The 17,170-nt window shown below is 42.7% G+C and overlaps 1 protein-coding gene across 4 annotated transcripts in view; it reads right to left on the reverse strand.

Annotated features, from left to right (window-relative positions):
- The window catches only part of FOXN2 (forkhead box N2), a 42,788-nt gene that overhangs the window by 12,714 nt on the left and 12,904 nt on the right, over window positions 1–17,170 (reverse strand). For 3 of the 4 annotated variants that reach the window (XM_075863196.1, XM_075863198.1, XM_075863195.1), the window contains exon 2: window positions 2,359–2,894. In XM_075863196.1, the coding sequence (XP_075719311.1) occupies window positions 2,359–2,880 (522 nt within the window). In that variant the 5' untranslated portion in view covers window positions 2,881–2,894. Of the gene's footprint in view, window positions 1–2,358; window positions 2,895–6,937; window positions 6,986–17,170 lie in introns of those variants that run through there. The other variant, XM_075863197.1, reaches the window with a different exon arrangement.

Genomic DNA, 17,170 nt, shown 5'->3' on the forward strand with positions numbered 1-17,170 from the left:
AAATGGGGGTTCCCTTAATGTATATGATTGCCAGGCAGACCTGAGAGGAGAGGGGGATAGAGCCCACTGGGTGACCAGATGACAGAAAAAGCAGCTTGTTAAAAGCGAACATGGCTAACAATGGTATTTGTCAGACCGTTACTTCCTGAAACTGAAAGCTGGAGCAGACAGAAGACAAGTTTACATGAACGGCTGGAGGTAAACTTAATCGTGAAGTTTATCGCAAAAAAACGTTTTTCCTTTGGTTGGCATTACACATTAGCAATCAGGCCGTTGTCCTAATAATTTGCTATTGAGAGAGATTGTCTGAGCTAATCATTTAAAAAAATGGAAGTATTTTAAATTTTGAAAAAAAATAAAATAAATCTAGCCTGCAATCTCCTGGAGCTATGGTTGGAAAAGAAGACGACCTGCAGTATTGCATATAATTATTGGGAGCGATTCCAGTAAAATTGCTCTTGATGCATTTCTCCAATATATTCTTCAACGTAACCCTGCGTTATAATGCGCATACAAGTTTAAGGTATTTGGGACATCAGAGGGTGTTCATCTTTTTAATCTGTGATAAAAGAACACAGCTTTAAGTTTAGCAAGGACAGAGTATGGTCTCGCATTACGAAGAGCTGAAGAATAGCGCCAGGAGAAGGAAGTGCTACCATGACAACCCAAACCAGACGGTTATCCGAGACCACAGCAAGACGTGCAAGTGTACAGTGACTGGTTACGTGCAGCTGGTGGGGAACACTTCCAAATATACCCTTACCTTTATAGTGACAAGCCTGATTTTTCTTTTCGATGACACACATTTGAACAATTAAAAATGTATTTTTGCCAGTATGACCGGAGCTATTCTTTTCCCCCCAAAAAAGCGGCACTCTTATCCATGGGCTGTGTCTAGCACAGCAGCTCAGCCTCATTCATTTCAATGGGGATGAGCTGCAATACAATAAACCACCAGCAAGCAAGAGTGGCACTGTTCCTGAGAAAAACAAATAAAAAAACAAAAACAAAAAAAAAAGAGACCAAACGAAAAACAGAAACCGCACCTTTTTCCTAATCTAAGAAAACCCCTTTAAAAGCTGCAGCATGAAATCCACACGCTCAGGCACTTTTTGGAAATATCAATGGTTATGGTAGACTGTATTCTGTGAGTTTACTGCTCAGAGGAGCCGTTATGATTATGTTTCCCGACTGGCATTTCAAATGCCCACCTGTCCTATGGATTATCATCAGGATTCTACCATGGCTACAGAGAGCAACTCTTATAACATTAAGGTGAAGACCATTTATGAAACGCAACCTTAAACGTTTGCCAATTGTGTAGATCGGTGTTTCTCAACCAGATCCTCTGGAACCTACCTGGTCATGGGTTCCCCCAAAAGACAGCAGAAGCAAGACCGGTCGCTTTTACAGCAGGGAGGTAAAAGGATTTAAAAAGGGATTTTCCGGTTTAAGCAAATTAATGTTATTGTTTTGTATTATTAAAAGTTAGACAATTTTCCAATCTACTTTCTGTAATAATTCCTCCCGGTTTTCAAGATCTCTTCAGTAGTAACATTCCTGGTTTTCTACCAGTGGATACAAGTTTGTCCACGGTCATGTGATTGACACACAGGTGCACAGCTCGTTACAGTTAGAGTATATGTATCAGAGCTGTGTCATCTAACGAGCCATGCACCTGTGTGTACATCACATGACCATGTAACGAGCCGTGCACCTGTGTGTACATCACATGACCATGTAACGAGCCGTGCACCTGTGTGTACATCACATGACCATGTAACGAGCCGTGCACCTGTGTGTACATCACATGACCATGTAACGAGCCGTGCACCTGTGTGTACATCACATGACCATGTAACGAGCCGTGCACCTGTGTGTACATCACATGACCATGTAACGAGCCGTGCACCTGTGTGTACATCACATGACCAGGGCAGCATTGCATCCACCGGGAATAAACAATGAATGTTACATAACAACAAGCAGAGACCTTGAAAACCGTGACGAATTAATACAAATGGTATATTAGAAAATTGGATATATTTCAAGTATAAAATCTGCTCAGTGATGCTTGGTACAGGGGCAGGCAAAGCAGCCAACAAATCTTGGCCAGAATATATACTATAGGAGACTTTACCTGCCAAGCTCCTTTAAGAGGAGTATGGGAATATGGGTTTCCTGATAGTTTCAGGAGTTCCCTTATGGTATAATATTGGGCACCACTGGTTTAGATCAATACCAAAATACATTCATATAATTGCAGGTTTATGTACAATCTATCAGGCTTGGCGTTTTAAATTTGGCATTACTTTAGTGCATCTGGTATTACTTTTGTAGTGTGAATTGTACACTTACTTTCCCATGGCTGCGTTCAACTTTCCGAAAGCATTTATTTAATGACAGGTTGTGTCTGACGGAGTTCTTCCAGCCAGTTGGGGCAGTAGCAAAGTACGGAAACCTGTCAAGGATCCAGCTGTATATTTCTTTCACTGGCAGACATTTGTTGGGAGAGTGTTCAATAGCCATATAAATTAAGAGGCTGAACGAATATGGAGGTTTTGAGGAGGCAGATTTCTCTGGGTTTCGACAACCGGTTGGTGAACTGTCACCTTCAATGTCATATAGTGGATTATTTGCTGCCTGCCCCTCACTTCCGAGGCTGAAGTTGTTCAGTAAATTTGTACTCTCATGAAGCCAGTTTAAGTTTGTAAGTTCTTCGTCCGCAGAACCACAGTCCACTGCAGAGGCCTTTGGTCGATCTGCTCCAACCTCTTCCGGTAGACTACCCATCGTGTCAAGCGGACTTAATCCTGCAACTTTCTCTCCCCCAGGGGTTTCTACGTTCTTATCTGGAGTCATTCCTGTAACCGGACCCATTCAACCTGATCTCTCTGCAGAAGAGAAAAGAAAAAAGAAAGAAACATGAATATATATGCATCTTAAAATTTCTCACAAGATACGGTTTAAATACCTTTAAATCACTCAATGTAGCTTTTCAAGCTGGGCCATTGTGTATTTTTTATTCTTTTTTTTCTTACTATTTTTACCCATTTGGCTTCCATTGGAGTGTTAGCCGTTCACAACGACGTAAATATTCTCCCCTGATCCCGCAAGTGTACTGATATGTTTGCGATCGCAATATTTGTTGGTAAAGGGGCATACACACAGATATATCCCATGATCTAAACAACTGGAAATCATTCATATTGTGGCACTGCCCATTATATTATTCTGTGATGATCAAAGTAAAATTCTAGAATCATTGAAATTTTTCTATGACATTTTTGGCAAATTCTAAGGACATGAACTCTTTTGCAACAATTTTTCAAAAGCTTTAAAAATAAATAAATAAAAGCAACTTTGCAAATAGTCTTGATTATAATTCTACTACTATCTTGTGTATACAGCTCCTATGTGTCTCCATGTGTAGAAAGACTGATCATGCAGTCGTGTTACTCTCTTCTACTGTCTGTAGGTTAGCAAAACTGGGACAGAGAGGAGTAAAACATGACTGCAGGATCTGACCAACCATGGAGGCACATGGGTCTGCATAGGAGCTGTATACCTTAAATGGTAGGATATTTTTAATACTGTTTGCAAACTTGCTCCATTGTTTATTTCAGATGTAAAAAAGAAAAAAAATAATTTTATATATATATATATATATATATATATATATTATTATGAGAAAAAGAATAAAACAGCACAGCGACAGCAGTGGGTGCAGGCCTTCTAGGTTCCTACCCTTGTTAATGAAATCCCATAAAAATGAAGAGGCAGCACTCCAAGCTTGAGAAAGGTTCCAGATTAGGAACCGAAACGTAGCGCATGGAATAAACCCACTAGATTTATTTTCATTTTTTGGCGTTCTGCCTCTTTTTAACGTATAAGACTTTCTCCTATGGATAAAATAAAGGATTTAGATATTTTTCCACAGCCCGTGAACCTTTAAATATCTATCTATGTACGTCATCCCAAACTTTAGCTGTTGCTCTAACTTTTGCCATTTTAATATTTTGGGTGGAAATCCTATGTAATGGTTCTTAAACTACAACATAAATGTATAATTCTTTTTGTAAAGCGCAATAAGAATATCCTGTTTTTTTTGTCATAAAGATATTATATCAATTTCCCGCTGATGTCAATCTGTAGAAGCTTTGTCACTGTATATATACATATACACAAGTCTGTTTTGAATGATTGCTGCTGCTCCAATCTGTGGATTCCATGGAAACAGTGACAGAAATAAATGCCACCCCTCACATTCGTGTAAAAAACAAAAACAAGGAGGGAGTCAGACATTTGCCACCAGACGCTGTCTCAAAGAACATTTGCATTTATCCCCCCATGAACAAAAATGCACAGCCATATGGTCACTGCGCTGACCTGCCCGACAGACAGTTGGGAAATGTGAAATGGACACAATACCCTAGACTCACAAAAACAATCTCCACTATGTCTAAAATGATGACACGAATAAATGCATATGAAACGCTACTCGCCTTTTTGTTACCATGAAAAAAAAAAGACACCAACTATTACATATGTATCACTGCTACAACCCAGCACCAGCCAAGAGGTAACATTTACTAAACAAGGCGAAAGTCAAATAGGAGTATAATACAGGGTTAACACCCTAAACAATTTCTTCTTACTAAATTGACCGACAACCCCCAGCAACTTGTGACACATAAGCGAGGAAATGGAATGGCAGGATATAGTATAAAGAAGGAAACCAAACATGTAAAAAAGGAATAAAACCAAAAATCTTCCACTAAAAGCTACAGGACCAACGTCATCTCATAGCACCTGTGTATTTCAGAAGTTTTGATTGGCAGTCGTCCGGGTACAGAAATCCTCACCCCTTGCTATAACAGAGGGGGACTGCTCAGTGCTGTGCTCCGCACTTCTCTGTATCTCCTCGGAGAACCATGGACAGACTAAACTTTCTACTTTAAAAGCTCAATGTTTCACCAACGGACATTGGAAAAAAGTTCAACACCAGCACCAAGTGCTTGTCCACCAAATATTTTGTCACTGCCCCAGATCGTCCAGCACCTGCAATAGCCACATTCAAAAGTCCTCCACCTTTGACAGTGCCCCACGTAACCTTAGTCTACCAACACTCCTGTTTAACAGAACAGTCGCACAAAGCGTAACAGCTTGTACCACACGTTGAAGCACCTGGACCTCCACCAATCCAAACATCTGGTATGTCTCTAAGAAGTTTTATGAAAGGACAAATTAAAAATCAGGCTGATCTTCTACTGGCCATCCTTATCAGGGGTTTTCCCCATAATCATTATTTGTCACCTATCCATTAAATAGGTGATCAGTATTTGATCGGTGGGGGTCAGACCACTGGGACCCCCCACCGATCAGACGAGCAAGGGCTTACCATGCCGTTTTTGGGAACCCCAAAGGAATGGAGCAGTAGTGCGCATGCTCAGCCACCGCTGAATTCCTTTCTATGATGCTGCAGCCCTGCTATCTTCTGAAGTCCCAGAGAAATTAATGGAGTGGTGGCCAAGCATGTGCACTATCGCTCCATTCAATGGGACTACCAGGAACGGCAAGGTAAGCCTGTTCTAGTGATCGGTGGGGGTGCCAGCGGTCAGACCCCCACCAATCATTTATCACTTATTTAATGGATAGGTGATAAATATTGATTATGGGAAAACCCCTTTAAGATAGACTGCCCCATAAAACATGCATTCTTGTGTCAGTTATTTCCAGTGATAAAGAATTGGGTCGGGTAAAATCCAACACGCCCAATCCTTGTTTAAGCCAACAGAATTAAGGGACAGTCATGATGCCCCTATAAACATTAGATAGTGGTAGACCTCACAAAAATTGTCCAAAACTTATCTAGCATGTATGGCCAAGCTTTACTATACCAAGGTCGTCATGTAGAATATTAGTTGGCATTTCTGCTTTAATAATACCTTTCATGTACTTCATATGCTGCACAGTATTATAATTGTTAAAGCAGCAGGCAGTTGCACCCACTGAGAACCATTTTGTACAGAGTGAAATCTTCTGGTCACTCGGTCACCCACCAGCATCTGTATGCGGATTCTACTCCGTTCAATAGGAGCTGATGCGTGTGAGGGAGAATGGAGTAGGGAAAATGACCATCTAATCAGTAGTTTAGTAACTACACCATCATAATGGGGTCAAGACCCGTGCGGCTCTGCTAAATGGTTGAGAGTGCTCATAGGGAAGATAAGTCTCTAGTTAGGTAGCGATCCTCTCATTAAACTTTGTTGGGGCATCTTACCAATATCTCTACTTTAACCAAAAAGCACAATGCAAGTCTAAAGGCCCTGTTCAGTTTTTTTGAAGGCGGAAAAACCTGCCTCAAGATTTTGACCTGCCTGCACTCTTCGCCATGTTTTTTGCAGCGTTTTTCGTCTGCGGCCATTGAGCGTCGCAGGCAAAAAACTTTGCGAAAACAGTTTTCTTTGCCTTCCATTGATGTCAATGGGAGGGTAGAGACAGAAATGCCTAAAGGGCATGTCACTTCTTTTTCCCGCTCGCAGGAAAAACAGCCTCCACCTCCCATTGAAATCAATGGGAAGCAATTTCAAGCGTTTTTTTTTGCGGTTTCAGATGCGGTTTTCAAATAAAAAACAGCGCTAAAATACTACTTTTGAACTAGCCCTAAAAAAGCCAAAGAAAATTATTTGGTTCCATAGTTCTCATACATAAGGATACTGCATGAACGCCTACAAGCATAACAACCCCATAACTCAGTCCATGCTCTTCACCTCCACCATCAATGGCCCCAGAGACCCCCATTCACATTTTACTTGTAATATTATGCAGGATAAGCATTTCTAGTAATTTTTTTTTGCCTTTTCTAAAATCCTAGAAAACCCCTTTAAGATGTTATATTGAGGAAATAATGATATTGTGCAATGAAGCTTCAGACCCTTTTGTGTACATTTCCCCCACAGCAGGGCATTGTCCATCGTTCTAGAGCAGCTGCTAAGATTGGAGGTCAGATCTGAATCCCCAAACACCCAACAAAAAGCTGAGATTTGATTACAATGCAGCATGATGTCAGTATCCAGGACAACTGAGGCATTAGTGTCTTTCACTGCTCGGGCTGCTCCGTGGTAAAAGCTTTAGGCCACACCAAAGTGCAGCTGCCGTTTTTTTTATCAAAGCATGACAGAAGGGAAAACAGATCTGGTTTTATGTACTTAACTTTTACATTAAAAATAACACTATTAGCCTTTATCTATGTGCAATCTATATGTTAAATTCTACTGAACTATATAAAAGGAGTATTTATTTTGTAATGACCATATTTCATACACAAAAAAAAAAAAAATGGGACCCGTCGGCTCTCCTGAAAAGATTGCTCAGGCAGCACTCTCATTAGTGATGCTTTTAAAGCTTTTTTGGGTGCCAAGCCCTAATTCTTAGCCTTCCTACCACCAAGAAATGCTCCAACGAAAAGAAATGGTTTAGCACTCCAATCTGTAGGTGCAACTAAATCATATAAGGTTTATTGATCCACGTCGGATAGAACACCACTGTGGGACTTGTAGCAACGTATATGGCATATGCCCTTTATCAGGCTTGAACTTGAGGAATCATGTGGCACTGTACAGGAGAGCTCACAGGTCCTCTTTACTGCGCCACACAGGAGAGCTCACTGGTCCTCTTTACTATGCCATACCGGAGAGCTCACTGGTCCTCTTTACTGCGCCATACAGGAGAGCTCATAGGTCCTCTTTATTGCGCCATACAGGAGAGTTCACAGATCCTCTTTACTGCGCCATACAGGAGAGCTCACTGGTTCTCTTTACTGCGTCATCCCGGAGAGCTCACAGGTCTTCTTTACTGCGCCATCCCGGAGAGCTCACAGGTCCTCTTTACTGCGCCATCCCGGAGAGCTCACAGGTCCTCTTTACTGCGCCATACAGGAGAGCTCACAGGTCCTCTTTACTGCGCCATACAGGAGAGCTCACAGGTCCTCTTTACTGCGCCATACAGGAGAGCTCACAGGTCCTCTTTACTGCGCCATACAGGAGAGCTGACCAGTTCTCTTTAATGAAAAACATTGCTAGCACAGGACTTATTCAATCCCAGGGTCCAAGTAATCAATCAGACTAGAAATCTGTTAACAGGCCCTAATGTACCATTTTGTGTTATTTTTTTCTCTATTGCTGGAAAAGATCTTCTTCGCCACTAAAAATTTCAAATTGGCCCTTGGTGGGATCTAATTTGCTCCTCTTCAGTAAGCTAAAATACGATTTACGTCTATAAAAGGGGTCTGTACTGTTCTAGATTGATGGCTTACAAAGTAGAACACGCCACAGATCATGAGACCGTTGCTGCACCAGATATTGTCCGATCCTCCCACACAAAACACACTGACTGTGTGTGCCATCAATATTTAAAAGTTCAGAACCCCTTTAACGACTGCGTACATATAAACTTGTGTCCCAGCAGCTGTTTTAGAAGTTTAGTGTGAAAACAAACTGCTAGTGTCTAGAAGACATCTGTCGATATTTTACATTTGTTCATTTGGTTACCAGCTAGTTATTTACTTTAGGAGTATCAATACAACATTGCGAGTATGAGTTCTCAAGTGGAGTTATTAGAAAGCCAAAATATGTACTATATAACTAATATTTATATATATACACACACACATATATATATATATATATATATATATATAACACACAACAGAAAGCAGCAGCACTCGCTAAGTATAGATGTATAGGTGCCAAGCAAGTCGTCCCGATCCAAGGACAGAGCAATATACAAAAGTAGATATCTTGCAGCACTCCAAATGTGAAAAAAAAATTGTGGTTTTATTCAGCCAACAAACAGAGACGTTTCTGTCCAACAATAGGACCTTTATCAAGCATGATAAAGGTCCTATTGTTGGACAGAAACGTCGCTGTTTGTTGGCTGAATAAAACCACAATTTTTTTACATTTGGAGTGCTGCAAGATTTCTACTTATATATATATATATGTCTGTGGCCGCGGACCGTCGTCATGACTTACTCCGACGGCCGCGGCCATGGACTTCTCTCTCCTGGGAGACGTCGGCACTCACTTCCGCGTTCTGAGACTGGCTCCCGCAGGGTGCGCGCACCCATGTGTGCTCGGTCTTAAAGAGCCAGTACACAAACATGCAGAATAGCTGCAATTTTAGCCCAGAATGCCTCTGGACTATAAAAGGGGCTATGCCCTCCCAATCATTGCCTGAGCATTGTTGCGTTACCCTAGTTTGTCTTTGCAAATGGTCTCCTAAGTTTTTCCCAGTTCCCAGTGTTTCCCGTTCCTGCTGCCTGTACTCTCCGCTGCATCTATTGTGTCACACTCCACCGGGTGTCTGTCTACTGCCGGAGCCTCATCTTAGCCTGAAACCACCGCTACGGTCTACATTGCCTCAGGTGTCCTTTCCATAACTATAGACATTGAATATACCTGTTGGGCCAGCTGCTATCCCGCTACGCGGTACGGCCCAGTGGGTCCACACCCCGCACAGTGACAGTGTGTGTGACTATCTATTTATCCATCTATCAGCTGTGTGTTGACTGAATAAACCACGTCTTTTTGCTACATCGGAATGCTGTGAGATTTCTTCTACAATATTCTAAAAATCCTTGGATCAGGATTACCCGCTACCATTTTGTGTTTTGACTATCTGACCAAATGGAGCACTGGCCAGTAAACTCATCCATGGTCTTTTAAGCACGTAAAAAAATTAGTTTTGAGGTTGATTTGCTGCTACAAATAACTGCAGAATTTGACTAGTCCAGAGTCTACAGATCAATGTAAGAACATGAGGCCACTATAGCTTAGTTTGGCAATTATTTAGTATTGTATTACCCCTCCCTACTGAAGATATGGGCTACCATCAAATAAGTAGCACTCACTGGAAATTATTCTTAGTTATTAAAGTGGTTTCAGCAAGTGGATGTTATTTTTTGTAGAATTAAAAGTTATACAAATTTTCTAATATACTTTCTGTATTAATTGCTCACGGTTTTCAAGATCTCTGCTTGTTGTTATTCAGTAGTAACATTCATGGTTTACTACCAGTGGAGAAAATTCTGTTCATGGTCATGTGATTGATCACGATGTGTTAACAGAGCTTAAAAGGGCCTTTAACGCCTGACGATATTTGGTCGGTGCAGCAAGCGCCGATCAACGAGACATAGTTGATCGGCGCTCGTTTGCTCCTGTCACACAGAGCTATGTATGGGGACGAGCTGTCGTTACTCTGATCGCTCCTCCCGATACGTTATGTCGGCAGCGCGTCTCCCTTTACACAGGGAGATGTGCTGCCGATAACGATAATATTTCAGTTTTAAAACTATACAATCAGCAGATGATCGAGCATTTGCTCGTTAATCTGCTGATCGCTGCTGCGTTTACACAGGGCAATTATCGGGAACGAGCATTATATGAACGCTTGTCCGCCCGATAATAGCCCAGTGTAAAAGGGACTTTACAGTTCTGAGTGAGGGACCCTCCTCAATTAACTCATTTGTTAGAGGTCGTACATGATTCTAATACATGACTTATGACTGTAACCTGTGATATGTGGAGGGCTCGTGTACAAGCAACTCACTGTTGTTGACATGCATCACATTTCTAAATTTAGATACATATTGGAATTTTTTTTTCTCCGGCTTTAAAATTTAATTCCAGAGAGAATAGTGATACCTGTAGATTATGACATATTAATGCACTACTTTGCCTGCACACATATCCAGCCTTTTAACATCCATTAAAAAAACTATGCATTGGATCACTGCATTTTCTTTTAGTTCATTGTATTTCTATTAGGCCGGATTCACACAAGCGTGTTCGGTCCGTGATATCTCTGAAAAAAGGACTACAGTACAGGACAGTTTTCCTGCACAAGGCAGGGACTCCTGGCGTCATTGATAACGGACGCTAGGAGCTCGGCTCCCTGAAGTGTGTTCGGTACGGGAAATCCTGCCGACATATGGTCCATATATCATGGACCGAACAAGCTTACGTGAATCTAGCCTTAAAATAGGCAAAAAAGACAAAACAAACAAATTAAAAAAATAGGCTACACAAAGTGACTAGGGTGCATAGTGTATTTATAACAGACCAATCACTGGCTACATCAGGTGTATTTAGTGCAGTATTCTCTAGATCTTGTCATTTTTAAGAGGGGAACGGGATCCCAGTCATGAGTCATCTCCTTGTCGGTCATCAGATGAAAGTACGGGTCCTCTTACACGGTCCGACATTCACAAGGAGCAACGAATGGGGACGAGCAAACGTTAATTCGATCACTCGACACCATACATATTTCCATGTCGGCAGCGCATCTCCGTTTACACAGAGAGATGTGCTGCCGACAACGATAATATTTCATGCCGCATAAACGATACGATCAGCCTACAAACGAGCGTTGGCTCATTCATCGGTTGATCAATGCCCTGTTTACACCATTTTTCGTGAAGAAGTTTTTCCATGCAGTTTTAAGTGCGGCCAGATGTGACATTAACGTCTATAGTAAAAAAATCAAATATACACAACTGCGTTTTGATTTGTGGCAATTTTGTGGTCAGTGACATTTTTATTTCCTATACGCAGCATGCTCCAGGTATGGTGGTTTTTGTTTCTTTTCAGACATTTTTTTCCATAGGTTTCACTATAGGATTTAAAAAACACCAGGAAACTGCGGTTTTCTAAAATACGCACCACGGGTCAATTTACGTCCTGAAAAATACTGCAGCGTAGACCTGGATTCTCAGACTTTGCTGGTACTGTATTACGCTAAAACGTAATACGAAAAGTGCGCATTCGGCCTAAAGCTGTGGTAGGGAAGCAGTGGTGGAAATCATTCTCTCAGTAGGAAATGCAAATTTAAAAAACTATTCACTGCTCTAATCACAGCAGTCCACAGGACCCAGATGTTACCAATATCAACATTTGTTGCGTGTTACACTCGATATTCCCTTTTTACTTACCTTGTGGGGGAATTCTGAGTTAAAGGGGATATTTCAAGAACACAACCCCCTCTTTGTATAGAAACCAGCAGATCGTCGCAGGTCCAGCTTTTACAGCTGGAAGAAGCCACGTCTGGCCATACATTTTCCATGCAGCGGATGCCCCAATGTAGCTCTGCATTCTGGCTCATAGAAGGGGGTCCCAAATGGGGGCCCCCACTAATCACTAAAATATTGGGGCAGGGGGTGTCATCTTCATGAGACAACCCCTTAAAGGGGGACATTCCTATTAAAGGCCCCCCCCCCCCATTTATAATGCAGAGTGGAATGTCGCTCACATATCAATGTAAATCCGCATGTGTTTTTGTATGTGGATCCAGCAGAAATTTTTCTCGTTTAACTAAAATTCGTTAAATCTGCAAAACATACACAATTGTTGACATGACGTGGACTTTAAAATCTCTACCGGTTAACGGTAAATGTTGCGCGCAACGGTATTTATTTCTGTTGCCTATAGAACGCCAATATATTCAGCAGCGGTGTATAGAGATTGTCATTATTCACATCAGCCCCTGTCCCCAATGGAGCGCACAATTTTCCATAACACACAAATGGGGTTAATTTCATAGAAATTCAATCACTATGTTTTTGGAGTCACCATAACCAAGATATTAAATAGTAAAAAATGTGTAGCCATTCACATAGTAACACAGGTAGCCAGGTGACAAGATGTGACTGTAAGAGGCTGATGGGATTGTGGTGAGGTAACTGCTAGTGATAATTATATCTATCAATGAATGATCAGGTACAGAGCTTCTTAACCAGTGCAGCGCCCCCTAGTTGTGGGGGAGGCAGTATTGACAGAAGTGGTCACAAGCTGCACAGTCCATTCTAAGGCGGCAGCAATCTGTGGTCTTGTGCTTATTTTAATGTTATTCCTGGTTGAGGAGACAAATGAAAGATTAACTGAGCAACATTTTTAATTTTGCCATGGACTTCGACCGATGGTGGTGAGGCCCAGGCATCACCATGTTTAGGCAGGTATAGCCCCAATAGATTGAGATTGAAAATCCTGTTCTAGTAATTAGCACTGAGCATGGCCAGTCTAAGAAGGGAATCACGTGCACTGCAAAACAAAGGATGTGTTTTCCGGTAATAGAAAAACAGAGATTTAGGCTGGCCATACACATTAGATCGCTGTTGGTAGATAGCAAATCCTCCAGCTGCCCCCCCCCCCCCCCCCCCCATGGCCAACATTATTCAAATGTGAATGGCCACCTTAAAGAGGACCTGACGGGGGCGTGGCTTGGCTATGGCGGAGTGAGCACGCATCTCGGGGGAGCTCTGTGCAGCCGAGTCCTCAATAGCAGATGGAGCCCGTTTAGAACCGGCGGGAGATGCCGGGGAAACATCGGGGACAAAGCTCTACACCCTCCCGATCCTTACCTCGCTCCTTGACACGCAGCGCCAGCATGGACCGGTTCCTCTCAGCACCACAAGCCGCTCCGGTGCCTCCAGGTGTCATGGCGGATCTTGTGCAGTCCTCAGCCACGTGGGGACCCGACAGTCTCTCGAGCTCACGCGTGCGCTCCAACTTGCAGGGACAGACGACCGCTCCACTACCTGGGATCAACAGCACAGAGGTACCGTCTGTATCCCCTGCCCTCCCCCCGTCTGTATTGCCATCAGCCATTTTACCCCTGCCAAGAAGCTCAGATGAGTTGCCCTTGCAGCCTGCTCTGCATGCAGACTTACACCTACTCAGGGAATTGATTCAGGCTCTCCCTACCAGACAGGATTTAGACTCCCTGGTTACTAGGATTGAACAATCCCGTCAACAAGATATTGGTGACTTACGACAAGAAGTGGATAGGGTGGACACTAGGATTACTACCACTGATCACACGGCTTCCTCTATTGATACCAGAGTACTAGCTTTTCACGTTGGTCACTAAGGGGCCTTAGGCTAGGCCGTCGCCTTTTCACGTTGGCCCAGTCTAAGTCCTGCATGGGTGTCCCGTGCAGGCTGGAGCCGGGGCTCTGCTGTCTGATGACAGCTGGGCTCCGGCTCCAACACCCGCGATCGAAGTTTACTTCGATCGCGGCCATTTAACCTGTTAAATACCACCAACAATAGCGACCGAGGCATTTAACTTGTTTACAGAAGGAGTGAGCTCCCCGTCACCCATCGGCGGCTCGCAAATGCAATCGCGGGTCTCCGATGGGGTGTCATGGCAGCCGGGGGCTTGATAAAAGCATTATAGCAGCAATCTGAAGATCGCACAGTAAAGTCCCCTAGTGGGCCTAATAAAAGTAGTAATAAATGTGAAAGATTAATAAAAAAATATTTTTTTTTAGTAAAAGTGTAAAAAATAAATAAAAGTACACATATATGGTATCGCCGCGACCGTAATGACTCAATTAATAAAGTTAATATGCAATTTAAACTGCAAGGTGAACACCGTAAAAAAAAGGGCGAAATTGCAATTTTTTCCGATTGCCCCCCAAAAAAGTCATAATAAAAATGAATCAATAAGTTCCATGCACCCCAAAACAAGCCCAAAAAAATCACTACATTGATGGAAAAATAAAAAAATTACGGCTCTTGGAAAGCGACGATGCAAAGACAAATAATTTTAGTTCAAATGTGTTTTTATTGTGCAAAAGTCGTAAAACAGAAAAAACCTCCACATATGTGGTATCGCCGTAATCGTACCGACCCATAGAAGCAAGGTAACGTGTTATTTACGTCGCACAGTGAACGGCGTCAATTTAAAACGCATATAACAATGGTGGAATTACAGGGTTTTTTTTATAATCCCCCCAAAAAAAAGTTAATAAAAGTTCATAAAAATAAAAAAAATGATATGTACCCTAAAATGGTGCTATTAAAAAGTACAACTATCCCGCAAAAAAAAAAAAAGTTCTCATACAGCTATGTCGACGGAAAAATAAAAAAAGTTATAGCTCTTTGTATGCGACTATAGAAAAACAAATACAATAGCTTGGTCATTAGGGCCTAAAATGGGTTGGTCACTAAGGGGTTAATGCCCAAGTGGGCGTATTTTTACTTTAGACCAAGTGGGTGTTGTACAGAGGAGTGTATGACGCTGACCAATCAGCGTCATGCACTCCTCTCCATTCATTTAGTTAGCGTATAGGGATCCTTTTAGATCTCTATGCGCTGTCTTATACGAACACATTGACGATACTGAAGTGTGTAGACAGTGAATAGACGTTCCACGGGATGTCTATTCACAATCTTTGCACTTAGTTACTGTTTCTGTGGTAGTTACAGCAGAGGAAGCGTAATCTCACGAGATTCCACCATAAACTTCCTCCACAATCCTGCTGGACTGACTAGAATGGGAATGTTATTTCTGTGGTCAGAGTGAGAGAAGTAGCCAGACAACTCTGCTGGTCACTTGACCGCTTATCTTGAGGGGGCTGGACCACAATATGATTGGAGGGGTTCATTTGATGGCAGACTGTCGGGCACAATACACCAGACACTAGATGAGTGGTTCACAAACTTTGAGGCTTGTACCCGCTTTTGGCCGAGACTTGTTTGGGAGCCCCCCACACACTACCGTACTTAGAATGATGTAGACGAAACGAGGCTAAGTTAGATACCGGTACTTCGCTCCATTAGAAGAATAAGTCCCTGCAACATCGAAAACAAAGCCAAATGTGCGGGCGGGGGATGGGGCGGGCTCAAGGTATCCTGCTGCTGTGCATCGCTTAGGCCCGATTATGGGTCATGTGACCTGACCCGTCCATTAGTGGCCATAAGAGGCTTAGCTAATGGTTTAGCACATGTGGTTGAAACACAGCTGAGTGGGCCCCAACCCGGTGGGCCTCCCACACAGTAGAATGCCCATATAGCAGCCGCCACACCGTAGAATACCACTAGAGCTGCCCCACTCCGTATAATGTCCCACAGCCCCAATAGTGCCTAATAAAAATAACAAAATACATACACCCCTGTGCCCATTAACATGACAGGTGTAAGAAATCCTTCTGCTCCTCCGGTCTGTGCAGTGTGTGGCTCAGCGCAGATAGGCGCGATGACATCACTATATCGCGCCTGTCTGCACTGAGCCTCTCGCGGCAAAGTGAATGTTGGAGCAAGGATCAGTCAGCTCCTTGCTCCAGCATTGATTTCAACTGTATCTGCTTCCTGAGAACGCAGATACAGTTGAACTGGGACATCAGTGAGTGGCTTGCAACCCCCCCGGAGGTCTTCACACGACCCCCCCAGGGGGTCAAGACCCACAGTTTGAGAATCCATGCTCTAGACATTAAATCTGTCGAAACATAAAAATTTAGGTCAAAGATTAAAATATTTCAAGAAATCCTACAATAAGAAGGAACCTTCTTTCTAGTCAGAGGACAACAATGGAGAAAGTACACATTCAATTAATTCCTCACAAGTAGCAAAGAGTTGAATGAGAATGAAAATGTTAAACTCCACCAGTCACTCGCCCCTTTGCAAAACAAAGAACGTCCTTTCAGAGTGGAGACTACTTTGACTCGCCTGTGGCCTGCACCCATTTGGAAGATTTGTAAATTTGATGAACGGGTAACAAAGGCCGCTCTTTCATCCTACTCCAAGTATACGACAGTTATGCAAATCTTGTGCAATCTGAATGTGAATAGCGGTGAGCCCTGGCCCTAAAAGTCTCAACAACAGGGTATTATGAGGATCCCTGAAGATCATTCCTCTGGCTATGTAAGGTGTGAAAAGGAAAAGTGGGACATTACCATGCGGCTGGGTCATTCGACACAAGAAATCACTTCAGGAGAATCAAAGCCTGAGCTCACTACATTGCACCCATTGTTTTTCACAAAAAGGACACACACGACCAATTCCACATGCTGCCAGCCCTTCAAGACACCACATCTCTCTTTACGACTGTAGTTTTTCTTAGGTCTGTTCAGATCTGCATCAGGTTGTTTCGTTCTGCTCCGACAAAGCAGCAGAAGGGAAAAAACGTAAGCGCCGGATCCGTCGCATAACTGATACCAACGGCAACAGACAGAGCCCATTGACTTAAATGGATTCCCTCTGGTGTCCATCGTTTTGCTGCACAATATAGCACTGCATATTGCGCTATTTTTGTCTGGCAAAACCGACGGAAATGTAGCAAAAGCTTTACGCCAGTTTTGTGGTGTACAAAAAAGTTGCAAATTTTGTGT

This window comes from Rhinoderma darwinii, chromosome 4 (assembly GCF_050947455.1).
Source record: "Rhinoderma darwinii isolate aRhiDar2 chromosome 4, aRhiDar2.hap1, whole genome shotgun sequence".
Lineage (NCBI taxonomy): Eukaryota > Metazoa > Chordata > Amphibia > Anura > Rhinodermatidae > Rhinoderma > Rhinoderma darwinii.